At 41.6% G+C, this 14,785-nt stretch overlaps 1 protein-coding gene across 1 annotated transcript in view; it reads right to left on the bottom strand.

Annotated features, from left to right (window-relative positions):
- Window positions 1-14,785, bottom strand: part of LOC111148276 (ETS variant 5) — a 57,516-nt gene that overhangs the window by 22,480 nt on the left and 20,251 nt on the right. The window contains exons 6-7 of the mRNA XM_022504755.1: window positions 7,694-7,823; window positions 6,492-6,779 (exon numbers count right to left, since the gene is read on the bottom strand). Of these exons, the coding sequence (XP_022360463.1) occupies window positions 6,492-6,779; window positions 7,694-7,823 (418 nt within the window). The remainder of the gene's footprint in view (window positions 1-6,491; window positions 6,780-7,693; window positions 7,824-14,785) is intronic.

Raw genomic sequence — 14,785 nt, 5'->3', positions numbered from 1 at the left:
CAAAGCTTAGACAAAGTTAAGTGCCTGCCTGAGGTCATGTAGATAGGAAGTAGCAGAGGTGGGATTCAATCCCAGGCCCAACTCCAGAGCCTATACTGTTTCTGTAACTACTTTTAAATACTCTCCTGATGATATTTAAATAAAAATCATATAGTCCAGACAGCTAGAAAACTCCCATATGTTTGGAAATTAAGAACTATATTTTTAAAGAACTGCAGGATTGAGAGAAAAAATAGAAAACACTTAGAACTGAGGTTTTAAATCAAATCAGAATTTTAATTTAAATCAGAACTTCAGGGATGCAGCTAAAGCAGGACTTGGGTAGGGAAATCAAGTAACTGATTGTACAAATCAGGACATTTGGGGGAGTAAAAAGGAAAGCAACGAGCAATAACTTCGATTAGGCATAAACCGTAAGTGACCTGGGACAAACGGAGTATCTGGTGACCCCAGCTTTAGGAGAAGTTTTATTTGCTTACGTGTTATACTAGAAAGAAAAAAAAGCTAAAAAAAGTAACGAGTGAATCAAACCAAAGCACTTAGGAAATGAAAAACAATGCAAGGAAGTAGAAAAAATAAAAGATTTTAGTAAGAGCTGGGAGAAATCAATGAAAAAGAAAACATCTCATAGAGAGGATGAGCAAAACTGATTGTCGATTTGTTGAAAAGAAAAATGATATTGTCTGCCAAGGACTAACTAGAGATTTTATGGCAATTAATTTTAAAACTCAGACAGAATGGAAAAATTCCCAGAAAAAGTAATTTACTAAATTCACTGAACTAAATAGAAATTCAGAGCAAGACCAGAGAAGTGAAGATGCTTAACCGGTAATTAAAAATCTGCCCACAAAGAAAATATCAGGCCCAAATGGTTTTACTGGTAAATTCTTCCAAAAATTCAAGGAATAAAGAATTCCAATTTCACATGAACTATTCTGGTATACATAAAAAGGAGGACACCCCACCCCCCAACTCCTTTGATGAGAATAACTTCAGTGCTAAAACCCAACAAGGATAATATAAGAAAAAGAATTATACATTATTCTCAATCATAAATACAGATGCAAAAGTCCTCAATATGTATTAGAATAAAAAGTCCAGCAATGCAGAAAAGGTAACACATAACAAGTAAGTTAGGTTTAGCACACGAATACAAGGCTGGTTTCATATATAAACCAATGTAACTCACTACATTAAATGGAAGGAGAAAATTCAGTTGATGATGTCCATAGACAGAAAAAATGTTTGATAAAATTCAATATCCATTCATATTAAAAACTCTGAGTAAACTAGGAATAGGAGGAAATTTCCTTTAACTCGACACAAAGTGACAAAATAACTAGGGTAAACATGGTGAAATGCTAAAAACGATCCCTCTTAAGATTCAAAACTAAAACACCCCCCACTCTATCCATCAGAAGTACATCAGCCAGTCTGTCAAAGAAGGTTCCATCAAGCATCTCCGAAACTCAGTCTCAGATCCCAAAGTGAATTGGTGCTGCCATACGTAACATGCTATTAACAGCAGTGCGTGGAGAGGAGATGCGTCAGACATATTCACTTCATTCCAGGCCAGGCTACAAATATGACTCACAGTCAGGTTCTTCCCTCTCTAAAAACTACAAAATCTGAAGGACAAAAATGAACAGCAATTTATTGGGGATGGACTTTAAGGGAGGAAGTAGAAACAACAAAAAGCCTTGAGTTTATTAAATCTCTTAATCTGTACAGCATCTTTAGGGAATGAATAGTTATCTATCAAATCCCAGTTCCATAAAACGTAAGCTCATTCCTTTAAGCTTTGAAGACTGGATCATAACCACTGAGGGAGAGAATTTTCTCGAACAGGTTAGGTGATTCGCATAACTGACCCTTTCTTGGTGACTCTGCGACATTCTATTCTATCAATTCAGCAGGACAGCCTATGACAATACTGATCCCTCAGGGAACATCAAGAAGCAGAGGATATTTTTCCACCAGAAGTACTGTCTTAAATGTTGTCATTTCTTGAGATCTGCCTCTTGATGCTGAGTGAGAGAGCAGTGTATTCCAAGATTTTTAGATGAAAAATTTCCTAGTGGAGCCTCTTCAGTTGAATTGTGGGGGACTACCTCAACTCGAGATGTAATGAGAAATGGTAAAACAAAGGACAAAATCATACCTAGCCAGTACGATGGGTATAACATAGGAACATTTTCTAAATTCCTCCACTCAGCCCATGTAAACATCATAAGCAACACGATGAAAAAACTTTTGAGACTGGGATGGCTGGATGAAAAAACACACCTCCTCTTTAAGGAACAGCTGGTCTTTAAGGATAAATGGAACATGTCTCAACATGCCAAATTACATGTTAGTTCTCCCCCCCCCCCTTGAGGGGGAGGAAATCACGAATATAAATCATGGCTTCCAAACACAGTATTTATCTTCTAAGAATAACTTATGAGTTGTGAAAAATTATATAGTAAGATTATATGAAACATTAAGAATGTACTTTTTTTTTTTTTAAGATTTTATTTATTTATTTGACAGAGAGAGATCACAAGTAGACAGAGAGGCAGGCAGAGAGAGAGAGAGAGAGGGAAGAAGGCTCCCTGCTGAGCAGAGATCCCGATGCGGGACTCGATCCCAGGACCCTGAGATCATGACCTGAGCCGAAGGCAGCGGCTTAACCCACTGAGCCACCCAGGCGCCCAAGAATGTACTTTTGAATAGATTATATTTTATTTGTTTAAAGCATAATCCTCGCAAACTACTAGCACTGTCAATAAACACACACTGAGGACAAGTAAGAAACTGGGCTGAGAAGGTTCTAAGTCATGGTTTTTAAACCTCAGAAAGTTTATTCAACTGCAGAAATAAGGCATACTGTGAGCAATACAAATAAGGTAACTGTCACAACATGAGTTTAGACAAGTAAAATAGGAATTTAGTAGGCTTTTGTAATTTAAAATAAGGAGAGAGTTCTGGTAGTTTAAGAGAATGTTAGTAACCTCCCCTCCCCCCAACCAAATCATAACCAAAACAAACAGTGTGTGCTTTGTTTCTAAATGTAGGCCCTTGTAGTTGGCTATGTGACCATTAGGAAGTCCCTTAGCTGTTCTGAGGCCTGATACTCTTATCCGTGGAATAGGTTTTTTTACTCTGCTTTGGTTAGAGGATTGTTAAAAAGCTCAACCGAGACTATTTGCCCAGGTGCCTGGGTGGCTCAGTTGGTTAAGCATCCAACTTAAGGATGATGATCTCAGGTTCCTAGGATCGGGGCACCATGTGGGGCCCCACCCTCACCAGACAGTCTGCTTATCTCTCTCCCTCTGCCCCTCCTCCGATCATGCTCTGTCTTTCTCTCAAATAAATAAGTAAAATCTTTAAAAAAAAAAAAGGATGTATTTCCTTCATATCTCATATCTTGCAAAATACCATATATTTTGTTAGGGGGTTATTTTTTGAAGTAATATTCTTAGATTGTAATTAAATAAAAATTTAATTTTTCTTTTAAAAATAAATCAAAGAACAAACTCCAGTTACCAAAAAAAATGATCTGCTCCATTTTAGGCAGCCATAATCGTTATGAAAGGTGGGATTATGAAGTTTGTTATCATACACAAGTGCAATTACTATGACTTTTACAAAATCAGTAGGGATTTTAGTTTGCCTCATTTTCTGTGTGCTCTCCAGTATCTATAAGCAAAATAATTTGTCATGTCTTTGATATAATTTACATCACCCAAATATCACACGGATACCATCATTAAGAACTGATAAGGGCAATAAGAACAAAATTCAGAGTACTGGGTATTTGATGCTTAAGAAAAAGGGGGGCTGGAGTAAGGATGGGGGTAGAAGAAACAGCTGGATCATGTTTTCTCAAAGTGTGACACTAAAATATCCAGGCCACGCCCCAGACCCACCAACTCAAAATCTGGGGCCAAGGAAGGAATCTGCATTTTTAATGAGCCCCTGTGGGAACTCCTGTACACTCGCAACCTGGTAGCTACAGTGCCTTAGGGTAGAAGACTGCATGTCCCAGTGTTGCTCTTATTTTATCAATTTAGGACTTTGTCCTTCACCCCAGTTCTCCCAAGGACCTCTGTATCAGCCCAGTGTGTGTGGGGTCTTTTTATTCTAGACCCACAGTCCCAATGGCAGAGTGTAGGGGAAGTAAGTCTAAGATACACAGGCAGACGTCAGGGAGGAATCCTCCCCAAAAAGAAATACCTGGTTTCTGGTTCCTGCCTCTCTCTCTGGACACCTGAGGGCAGATACTCCTGTATCTCAGGGATCAAACCTCCCCTTTTGGGGGACAAAGGGCTGGGTAGCCTGGTGACAAACCTATTTCACCATGGAGACTAAGGCTTCCTGTCTGCCAGGGCTGCGAGAGGACAAACATTCTCCTTAAACAAGCCCTCTGGATAAGAAACAGGATTGAGGGGGAACTATGAATAAAAGAGACTCAACATGAAATAATTTTCCTTTACACATGATATAACAAATACAAGGTTTGTTAAGTATTTCAAATACCAAATATATGACCTCCTTCATCCCTCCTCCTCAATTAATGACCCCTGCAGAAAATCAGGAAGATACTGTTTAAAAAACACAAAACTAAAAAAACTTTAGAAATAAAAATGCTATCCAGGCCTGAGTGCACAAACTGGCAGCCTGGCAGAGTGATTTTGCCCCAAGAAGTTTTGTTTAGTCTGCAAAGTGTTGCTGTTGTTTTCAATTTGAATTAGTTGCCAACTTAAAACAAAACAAAACCCACACAACCTGGAATTTTCTTTTCTTTTCTTTTTTTTTTTTTAAAGATTTTATTTATTTGTCAGAGAGAGGGAGAGAGAGCGAGCACAGGCAGACAGAATGGCAGGCAGAGGCAGAGGGAGAAGCAGGCTCCCCACTGAGCAAGGAGCCCAATGTGGGACTCGATCCCAGGACGCTGGGAATCATGACCTGAGCCGAAGGCAGCTGCTTAACCAATTGAGCCACCCAGGCATCCCCCAACCTGGAATTTTCACATGAAAATCCAATTTCTGAATTCTCCTGAAGAAGTGCAAGGCTGTTAACAAGGTAATAAACTGGCAAAGCTTAGTGGTAGCTATCTCCTTCAGATGAGCTCCCTATTGAAACCAAGGCCCGCTATTGAGACACTTGAGTCAGTGTTTGCCTCTTGGGACCTATGTATCATTGGTGTTCATGGCTCTTGGCCTCACTAGGGGAATAACGACTAACCAGCCAAATTATGTAGTTCTTTATGGTGACTTTCCCAGCAAGGGGGAAAGGGAATCAGAATCAGACAAGAGGGGCACCTGGGTGGCTCAGTGGGTTAAAGCCTCTGCCTTCGGTTCAGGTCATGATCTCAGGGTCCTGGGATCAAGCCCCACATCAGGCTCTCTGCTCAGCGGGGAGCCTGCTTCCTACTCTCTCTCTCTCTGTCTGCCTCTCTGGCTATTTGTAATCTCTGTCAAATAAATAAATAAAATCTTAAAAAAAAAAAAAAGAATCAGACAAGAATGTCTGCTTTCTTTTCAGAGTTTCATCTAGAAATAAAGTGACCCTTGAGTAAATCCTGGGATGTATGTGGGTTGGACCAAGCCTGAGGAAGGTATACTCCTACACCCTCCCTCTCCCGCCCCTTGGCCCCACACCCAGGCAGGGCAGAACAAGAAATCGAGGAAGGAAATACCAGTCACCATCTTGAGACCCTTGGTAACATCACTGACAACTCCCTACCTATATGTCTAGAGAGACTTGAAATAAAAAGATGGGTCTCCAGAACACCCTATATAAAGGAAGGCCACAGGCAACCAAAATTCTAGAATACCCAGATAATGGATTTACAAGGCTGGGACCTAAGATGTTAAGTTTGGTGTTTTTCGAGTAGGTTCCCTTTCCACTTCAGTTTATTTGATGAATGAAAGACTCTGGGCAAGTTATTCCTGATGTCTCAATTTCCTTATTGAACATAGGACCTACCTGGAGTGAAACCAGAAGATTTCTATCTCCAAAGTAGGTAATTACAAATAATGTCTTTAGTTAATTCCCTGTTAAAATATGTTAAAATCAGATGAGTGATAATATGTTTTGTAATTTAGCAATCGTCCCTAGTACGTGAGTAAAATGTTAATAAAGTATTTGTGGGTAGCATAAACCAGGGTTCAGTGCTAGCAGGGAGTATCCAGTGAGAAGCCACAGCCCTCAGTGAGGGTCAACAGATTGTATAACCTGGTTCCGTCAGTCTTCTACCTCCATAATGGGGATGATGGGGATGGTACTAATGATCTCTCCTTTATCTACTTCATAAATCGTCTGGAGTACCTCATGAACAGGGTGCTATATAAATGGGTCACATTCCTGTCATTTGTCTTACCTCGCAAGACGCCTCAATGCCATGAGAATGTTATAGGTCCCTGGGAAACACGACTAACTGCTTCCTTTCTCCTGGCGCAAGGGAGGGGATGAAGGCAGTGAAAGAAGCCCAGATCAGCACCCACCTCTGTTCTGATGGATACTGGTTTTCAGGCATCATCTTTGGCATCTGCAGGGGCTGATGTGGTGGCCGGGGGACCGCAAAGGTTTGCTGCTGTGGTCCAGGTTCAGGAAGCGAGTGAGGGGCGGGGGCGGGGCCCACACCTGGTACTGGGCCCGCTGCAGGGGCGTGTGCAGAGGTGGGCAGAGTTGCCTGGGGTTGGGGGAACAGGGAGTTCTGATGGGTAGGTGACAGGGGGGTGGTGGGAGGAGTTAATGGCTTGAACCCAGAGGGAGGCTTCCGATCATAGGCACTGTAAACAGAAAGAGAGAAGGAACCATTAAGCCACGATGAAGCCATTAGCCTGGTCGCTGGTCTGGCAGGACAACTAGGCTGGGTGGCGGGCCACACTGCCAGGAAATGACAGCATTAACATAGTTAAATTGCTGGCAGCCCCCAGGGAATATTTGTACCTCTGAAAAGTGACAAACACACTGCGTCACAGAGACTTGTTTAACACTTCTAGTGATTCTTCTCAACGATAATTTTAGCCTCTGTTTCCGGTTTCCTTTTTCCCCCTTCTAAAAGCACTCTCCATATATGCCATGTGTAGGGATGGATGGGGGGGGGCAGAGTTTGTGCCCTGGGGGGTTTCTGGCCCCCTCTCCCGAGGACTCCAGCGTCCCCAGGAATTAGGTTCTCTGTGGAAGATACATTTCTGCCGTAACATCGCTTGAGTTAACGACTCTTCTCCCCCTTTCCCAGGCAGATCTGTGTTTATCTTCTAGAGCAAAGACTGATTTAAAATTAAAGCTTCATTCCTGGGGCCTGGATATTCTTAAGTAAAGGGCACAGGCACGGGGACTTTTTCATATATTCTGATTTGAAGATTACTTCTTTGGTGCTTAAAGTTCACATTAACATATGATAGACTTGAAGAAGTATATATTCCCTCCCTAGAAGCCCCAGATCAAATATCCCAGTATTCAGGGTTCTTTCCCTCAGGAGGGCTCAGCACCCCCTGCGCTCAGTTCCCCTGCAGAGCCCGGTTCACAGTTTAGCTTTTCATGTGCAGCACAAAGGCCCCCGTTTGTACCAGCCCCCACCTAGAGGACGACATCGCCGTGAGAGGCGACTCTGAGCTCTACTCTAAGTGTCTGCTAAGGGTCCTTGAAGTAGCCAGCCGGGGGGCTCCTTTCCGGCCGACCCTTCTCTGGGTCCACTTACCAATAGCTGTAGAGGCACTTTTCTCCATAGTTAGCACCGAGAGCCTGCTCGTGGCTGCAGGATGACAGCTCCGAGGAGGGGCTGTGCAGCTCCCGTTTGATCTTGGTTGGAGGTGGGGCGTGAAGCACCACTGCAATCAGAAGAGGGTTGGGGCCCAGGAGTGGGGGGGAGGCAGAGAGAGGATAGCTGATTAACAGCAAGCACAATGCTTTCCTTCTGTAACCCCTGTCACCAGTGGATGGTTCTTGGAAGTCACATCAAGTCACATGCGGGGGAAAGCCAAACGCTGAAACACAGAGCCTTCCATCTAAAACCAATGAAAAGCTCTTTCAAGTCAGAAGTCATCATCTGACACTTTTAATTAGCCGTGTCTTTATTCCCCCATATCTGTGGTGTTGGGTCTACTTCCTTAAAATTCCTGCAGGGGATGGTTCGTCCAGAAAAATGCAGGTGCGACAGAATACCAAGGGTTGCAGACATGGAAGAAATCTGTTTCCAAAAGGAACAAAACAGCCATAGATACACTGGGAGACAGTACACATTAACTTACCAAAGGCTTGAAACTGCTCTGGTAAGTATATTTCTTATTCAGAGGCATATAAATTAAATATTTGACTTTTTAAAAGTCCTTCCTCAAGCAGCTCTAAATATCAGCTCTGAGTAAGAAATACTGAGCTTTAAAGGCATTTCAAAAAATTTAAGAGCAAAGACATACAACAATGGACCAAACCTCAACCTAGCTAAGGCTAACTGTGTAAGAACAAGTCCTGGAAACCTTTGTGCTTATGTCTGCTCTGTGCTTTTCCTACAGACCAACCCCTGAGGGTAGGTTTTCATAACCAATCGTTTCAGATAAGTGCCAATTACTTCTCCAAAACTGATGAAACAGTACACAGAGCTCTTGCGTAACGTTCGGAAATCAAGTGCATATTCCTTATGTGATTCCGAGAGGGCAAAGTTTTTCAAATCAAGGTGACTTACAGGGTAGCAAAATGAAACAAAATAAAACCAGGTTTGCCTTTTCTGTCTCATCTAGGAGCTGACTCATTTTAGTGAGGGCATTTTACCCAAAGTAGAAGGACAAACTCTAAAAGACGCTACACCACGGGGGCTGTTTGTTCCTTATGGGTTAGGATTGCTGCTCCCAGTCCAGCTCTCATGAAGGGTGGGAGAGAGGCGAGTTAAGTTTTGTGCCAGCAACTCTCCACCCTATCAAAGGTCTCATTAGATAGCTAACCACCATCACTGCCCTGGTATCCCACCAAAATTGAGGTCTGACTCAGTGCTGGCCCCTAGAACACTTTCAGGAGCTTAGTTTATTCTTAGTGATGATACCAGGCAGAATTAATGAAACGATCATCTGTTTTCTGCTGAGAAGACTGAACAATTCTTGCTCAGCTGCCATCTACAACCCCAAGTTCAGGTCTCCGAAGTGAACAAATGCGACAGATGACTCTATCACAGATGACAAGTTTATAAAGCAAAGTCCTACCAGTGACTGACTGGAAAGGACAGGTTTTTATAATTCCTTTCCTACATAATGCCAACTGCTTTTCCTAAATACATGCAATAAGTTCGGAACTGGAAGACTATATTTAGAAGTCATTAGAGTCGCTCTCGTGATTTTTTGATGGTGACATCATGGCAGCAACCCTCAATTGTTATCAAATGTTTTCAGACATTCAGACACAGAAAACGGCTAAGCTTGTTGTTGTGAGAATGTTGTTAGTACATGAAAAGGGAGAGTCAGACAACTTGACACAGAAAAGCACTTCTCCAATGCAGTGGTATTCTGGTGGTTCTCAGCATGGTCCCTTTGTCATTGCCTCTCCTCTCATTAGCCTTCTGCCATAAAAGTTTTGGAAAAATCATGAGGGAAGGTTGAGATGCCCCGGTGTAAACTCAAGTTACATGTCCTTGAAAAGTCTACTTTTCTTTATCTAAAGAAAATCCTTTATCATCATGACTTTACCTACATTTAGAAAGTTAAAAATTTATGGTATCACTCAATTTTCCTATTTCAGGTTTTGGAAACGTATTGACATTTTCACAGGATTATTTAAAAAGTTACCAGTTCTGCTGACAAGACTAACTCCAGAGGGTAAGCCAAAGTTGTCCGGAAGGAAACACTTTTCTAATGGCTTCAGGAAGAGCATATACCCATTTTGAAAGAGAACCTAAACTGACAGCTAAGCCTGATGTCCTGATTTCTTCAGATCTACACAGTACTCTTAGTGTGTAACCTATCATTTTGCCTCTAAAGTAAAATGGCATCTTCTACTACCCCCAAACTGTCTTATACCTGGAATCTTCTGTTCTCTACACAAAGGAGGAGTTCAAGAAATATCTGGTGAGTGCTATGGTCTGAATGTTTGTGTCCCCCCCAAATTCATATGTTGAAATCCTAATCCCCAATGTGATGGTATTGGCAGGGGGGGGGGTGCTTTGGGAGGTGATTAGGTTATGAGGGCAGAGATATGTGAGGACAAAACGAGAAGAGAGCCTTCACCTGCCCATACTGGCACCCTGATCTCAAACTTCCAGCCTCCCAAACTTTCAAAATAAGTGTCTGTTGTTTATATGTTATTCTGTCTGTGGTATTTTGTTACAGCAGCCTGAATGGACTAAGACAATGAGTGACTGATTGTTTCCAATTAATTCTTAACCTTGAAGGCTGGGACCGCTTCTACCCTACAAGGCAAGGCAGTGTTAGTCATAAATATGTTTTCCCCAGGAATGAAACACTGCAAAGAGAGAGAAGAAAGTAGAACATGGCCAGAGGAAGAATTGAAAGTTCCACAGGTCAGTGAAAAGACAATCATTAGGGGCCGTTGGAGTGGTAAGGAAGGAGGCTCAGCTCTCCAAAGGGACTGCTGGGCCAGAGGATGTGTGAAGGAACCTAATTATGGCATGCATTAGTCAGAGATAGTGGTGTATTTAAAGCAGGGACTTAGAAGCCCAAGGACTGCTCCTTGCTTTCAGTCTGCTCCCTCCTTTGTAAAATGAGATATGTGATGCTGCCTTGAGAAATACAGAAAATGGCACAGCACCTTACAGATGGTGCTATGATGTGTAATTACACACTGTGCTTTCAAAAATAGAGTATTTAACTTCACACAGGCAACTTCCTAAATGATGACAGAGACCTAGGACTACAAAGCATGGCGACGTACTGGAAAGAAGAAAGGTCATGAACTCCTGAGGAAGTTGGCAAAGAAATGCCCAAAGAGTTGACTATGTAAGCGGATAAACATTTTCTACAATTAGAAATTTTGAGTTTAAGCTCAGAGTTACAGAAAATGGGCCCAATAATCCCTGCTGAATACAGACAACCTTTGCTGTCGTAAAGATACCATTCATTCATTCATCCATTCACCCACTCACTGAGCATCTTCAATGGGCCAGGCATCCTGGAGATGCTGGGGACAGGATGTATGCCCAACAGCCATGGCCCCTTTTTCATGGCATGCACAATTTAGTGAGGAATCTGACTTCTAGCATCATCTCTTAGATGCACTTACAGTTAGACCAAGACCCCACAGTCCTTTTCATTCAGAGCTCTACATTTATAAGGACTGTGAGGCCCAAAGGAATTAAAGTAATTGCTCAAGGTCTTGGAGCTGCTATTAGGGGGAAAGAAAGCAAGTGTTTCTGTCATTTCAGTAATCAACGGTACCGACAGAAATGCGAGCCATTTTGCTCACCCACTTTGTACACTAAAAATAGACGACATGAAACTTTTTTTTTTTCCCAACAAAAACAAAAATATCACATTACACCTGGTGGAGAGAAAGTACTCTAGAACAAAGAAAAAAATGAATTAAGTACTAAAACCTCTGGAAAAGAACAAGGTAGACAGACAAGAAAGAGGCAGCCAGACACACACCTTAGCATTTACTTTGTGAGAAGTTGCTCTTACATACATTATTTTAGTCCATCTTCCCAACACAATGAAAAAGCTACTTCTAGTATCTCCTTTTCATAGGATAGAAAACCCAGGCTCAAAAAGGTAAGTAATCTGGCATAGTCTCTTAGCTGTAAGTGGTCAAGATTCCTACTTAAACAGTGTTTAGTGACTCTACCATATTGCCTCGTGAGAGAATCTGCAAGAAAAAGACTAAATTCAAAAGGTATTAAAAGAAATGGGGGAAGAGAGAGAAGAAAGACACCACCAGAGAAGAGAACAGAAGAATACTTTTTGCCAGCTCTCAGGGTCTCTACCCTCAAGTTTACTCTGCAGTCTCCAGTGGGAGACACACCTGATACACCTGCATCCATCCAACTTATACCTTTCTTGTCCCTAGGCCACCAAAATGCCCAAGATCTCTCTTTCACCCCTACCTCGAACCAACATCTCTTGACTGCAGTAGCCTTTACTTCTTATCAGTCCTTGCCACCCATTCCACCTAAAAGATCTCCCCTCCCTTCTATAATCCAGCTGACCAATATTTTCTGCTTATTAAGACAGCCATAGGAACTTGAAGACCTGGTATCTTCCACAGCCGGTCACTGACTGGCCAGATCCCACCTTATGGCCATGGATACCATCTTTCTGCCTCTCCTGAAAGTGCTTCTAGACAATTCCCTCTCAATGCCACCTGTGAGGCAAGAATACTTTGAGTGAGCTATGTGGACTCTTACTGAACTTCAAAAACTCTGTTAAGGATCCATACACTATGAGAGTCTCTGCTTATCAGGGGTAGGAAAGACAAGAATTCCTGTTTAACCAGATTTAAGTCTGTATCTATGAATATGTACCACAAAGTACAATATATTGCTTTGTAGACCACCATAACACCATTTTAAATCTAGATATTATGTTCACAGATCAATCAACTTAACTTTATAGTTGGTTTTCTTATTAGGGAACTCTTTGGGAGATTTTTCTATCTGACACAAAAATCAAGCTTGAGGGACTCCTGGGTGGCTCAGTTGATTAAGCATCTGCTATTGTCTCAGGGCATGATCCCAGGTTCCTGGGATCAAGTCCCACATCAGGCTCCTTGCTCAGCAGGGAGCCTGCTTCTCCCTCTCCCTCTGTTTGCTGCTCCCCCTGCTTGTGCTCTCTCTCTCTCTCTCTGAGAGATAAATAAACAAATAATTTAAAATCAGCCCTGATCTTAGCCAATGCAATAAGGCAAGAAAAATAAATACAAGGCAAATGGATTAGAAAAGGAGAAATATAACTGTCATTATTCAAAGATGGCCTGATTTGGTATGTAGAAAATACAAAAGTATCCTCCAAATATAGGAATCAGTAAACTAACTTACCAAGACCAATGGCTATAAGCCTAATACAAAAAAGAACCATTTCTGTATACATGTGAAATTTAAAAAATAAATTTACAATAGCAACAAATGACATCAAATGCCTAGGAGCACATCTAATAAAAGACATGTAAGATGCCTAAACTGAAAACTATAAAACACAAGAAAATAAAAGAACTCTCAATATATGGAAGGATATATCATGTTCATCATTTAGAAAGCTTAACATTATAGCGATATGAATTCTTCCCAAATTTATCTACAGGCTCATTGCAACCCCAAACTAAATCTCAGCACTACACACAAATGAGAATAAAGACACCCCAATTACATTGACCAACATGGAATCTCACAAATACGCTTAGTAAAAGCCAGACACAAAAGAGTACATACTGTGTGAGTCCATTTATGTAACACTCAAAAGGACAGGAAACTAATAGATGGTGTTTAAAGTCAGAATGGAGGTTACCCTGAGGGTAGTGCCTATTCAGGGGGCATAAGGAGTCTTCTTGTGCTCTGGTAAGTTCTGGGTCTTGATCCAAATGCTTGTACAGTTTGTGAAGCTTTATGATCTATACATCATATCAGTCAAGTTTCTCTGTTTTTGTATTAAGTTTTTTAGTTTAATTCCAGTATTGTTAAGATACATGGTTATTTTGGGAAAACTATGGAACACTCCACAAATTTGCGTGTCATCCTTGCGCAGGAGCCATGCTAATTTTCTCTGTATCATTCCAATTTTAGTATATGTGCTGCTGAAGGGAGCGCAAGTTTCTCATTTTTAAAGCAAGCAGCCCTGCTCAATAGCATCATTGAGTTAATACTTATTAAGAATTCTCAAATTTTAGAAAATCTTTCTTCTTTGATGGTATAGAAACAGTCTTCCAAAGAAATAACCCAATTGCTTTGAAATAGAAAAAATAGACAAACTGGCCTATTCAAGAGAAATAATAATTCCCTCTGCTGACAAAATCTGTTTCCTGCCCACAAGTACAGGCTTGTGGACTCTGTCCAAGGCAGTACCCCATGCCAGTGCTGGCAGTGAACCTCACTATTATAGCACATACGATCAAAACAAAGGAAAACACTTTTGTTGAATGTTATGATGAACGACAGTTTGATTTAAAAGGACTTTTTTTTTTTACTAAGACAAAACCCACCTCCTCTAATAAGGCTTTCCTTCAGTGTCCCCATAGTCATCAAAGTTTCAATTTGCCACTAACTTTGTTGTGAATACATATAACATTCATGTAGTTGTTGAGCATTAAAGAAATTGCTGATCAGTGATACTGCAGTCTGAGAGGGAGAAAGACTAAGCCCATCATTATTTCTCCCACTTCACACACAGGCTTTGCCTACTTTCCTGTCGATGGTCATTGCTCAGGTTTTGTTTTGGGATTTTCCTCTCCCTTCCTCAGTTTCAGTACCTTCATCTGGAGCAGACTCATCTTTTCCAAATGAGTTGTGCAGGCCTGCCCTGGGGGGAGGACCTTATGTGGTCACACTCGACAGACATGATCTTCTTACTTTACACAGAAAGCTGTGTGTCATGACAAAGTTGGCCAGAACCCCAACACCTGCTTCCAAATGGCATGTCCATGAGGCTATGTCTTAGGTGGCCAGCCTATGTCTCTAGAGCTTCTCATAGCACTCCTGAATGTGAAATGTAGGTAGTCGTGGCCAGAGACTTCTCAAGATTCCGGAGTGATAGTCCTACAGTGAAGGTCTATTCTTAAGCTTTACTATTCCCTTTGCCCCAACTTTAGGCACTGTTCCTTTCTTAGACCACTACCATCTCACCTCACGTCCCTCCATAGTAAGGAA

Source organism: Enhydra lutris, unplaced genomic scaffold (genome assembly GCF_002288905.1).
Source record: "Enhydra lutris kenyoni isolate GAN:26980312 unplaced genomic scaffold, ASM228890v2 scaffoldscaffold2, whole genome shotgun sequence".
Taxonomy (NCBI): Eukaryota; Metazoa; Chordata; class Mammalia; order Carnivora; family Mustelidae; genus Enhydra; species Enhydra lutris.
The sequence above is the reverse complement of the archived record's forward strand: the minus strand, read 5'-3'. Positions and strand labels throughout refer to the sequence as shown.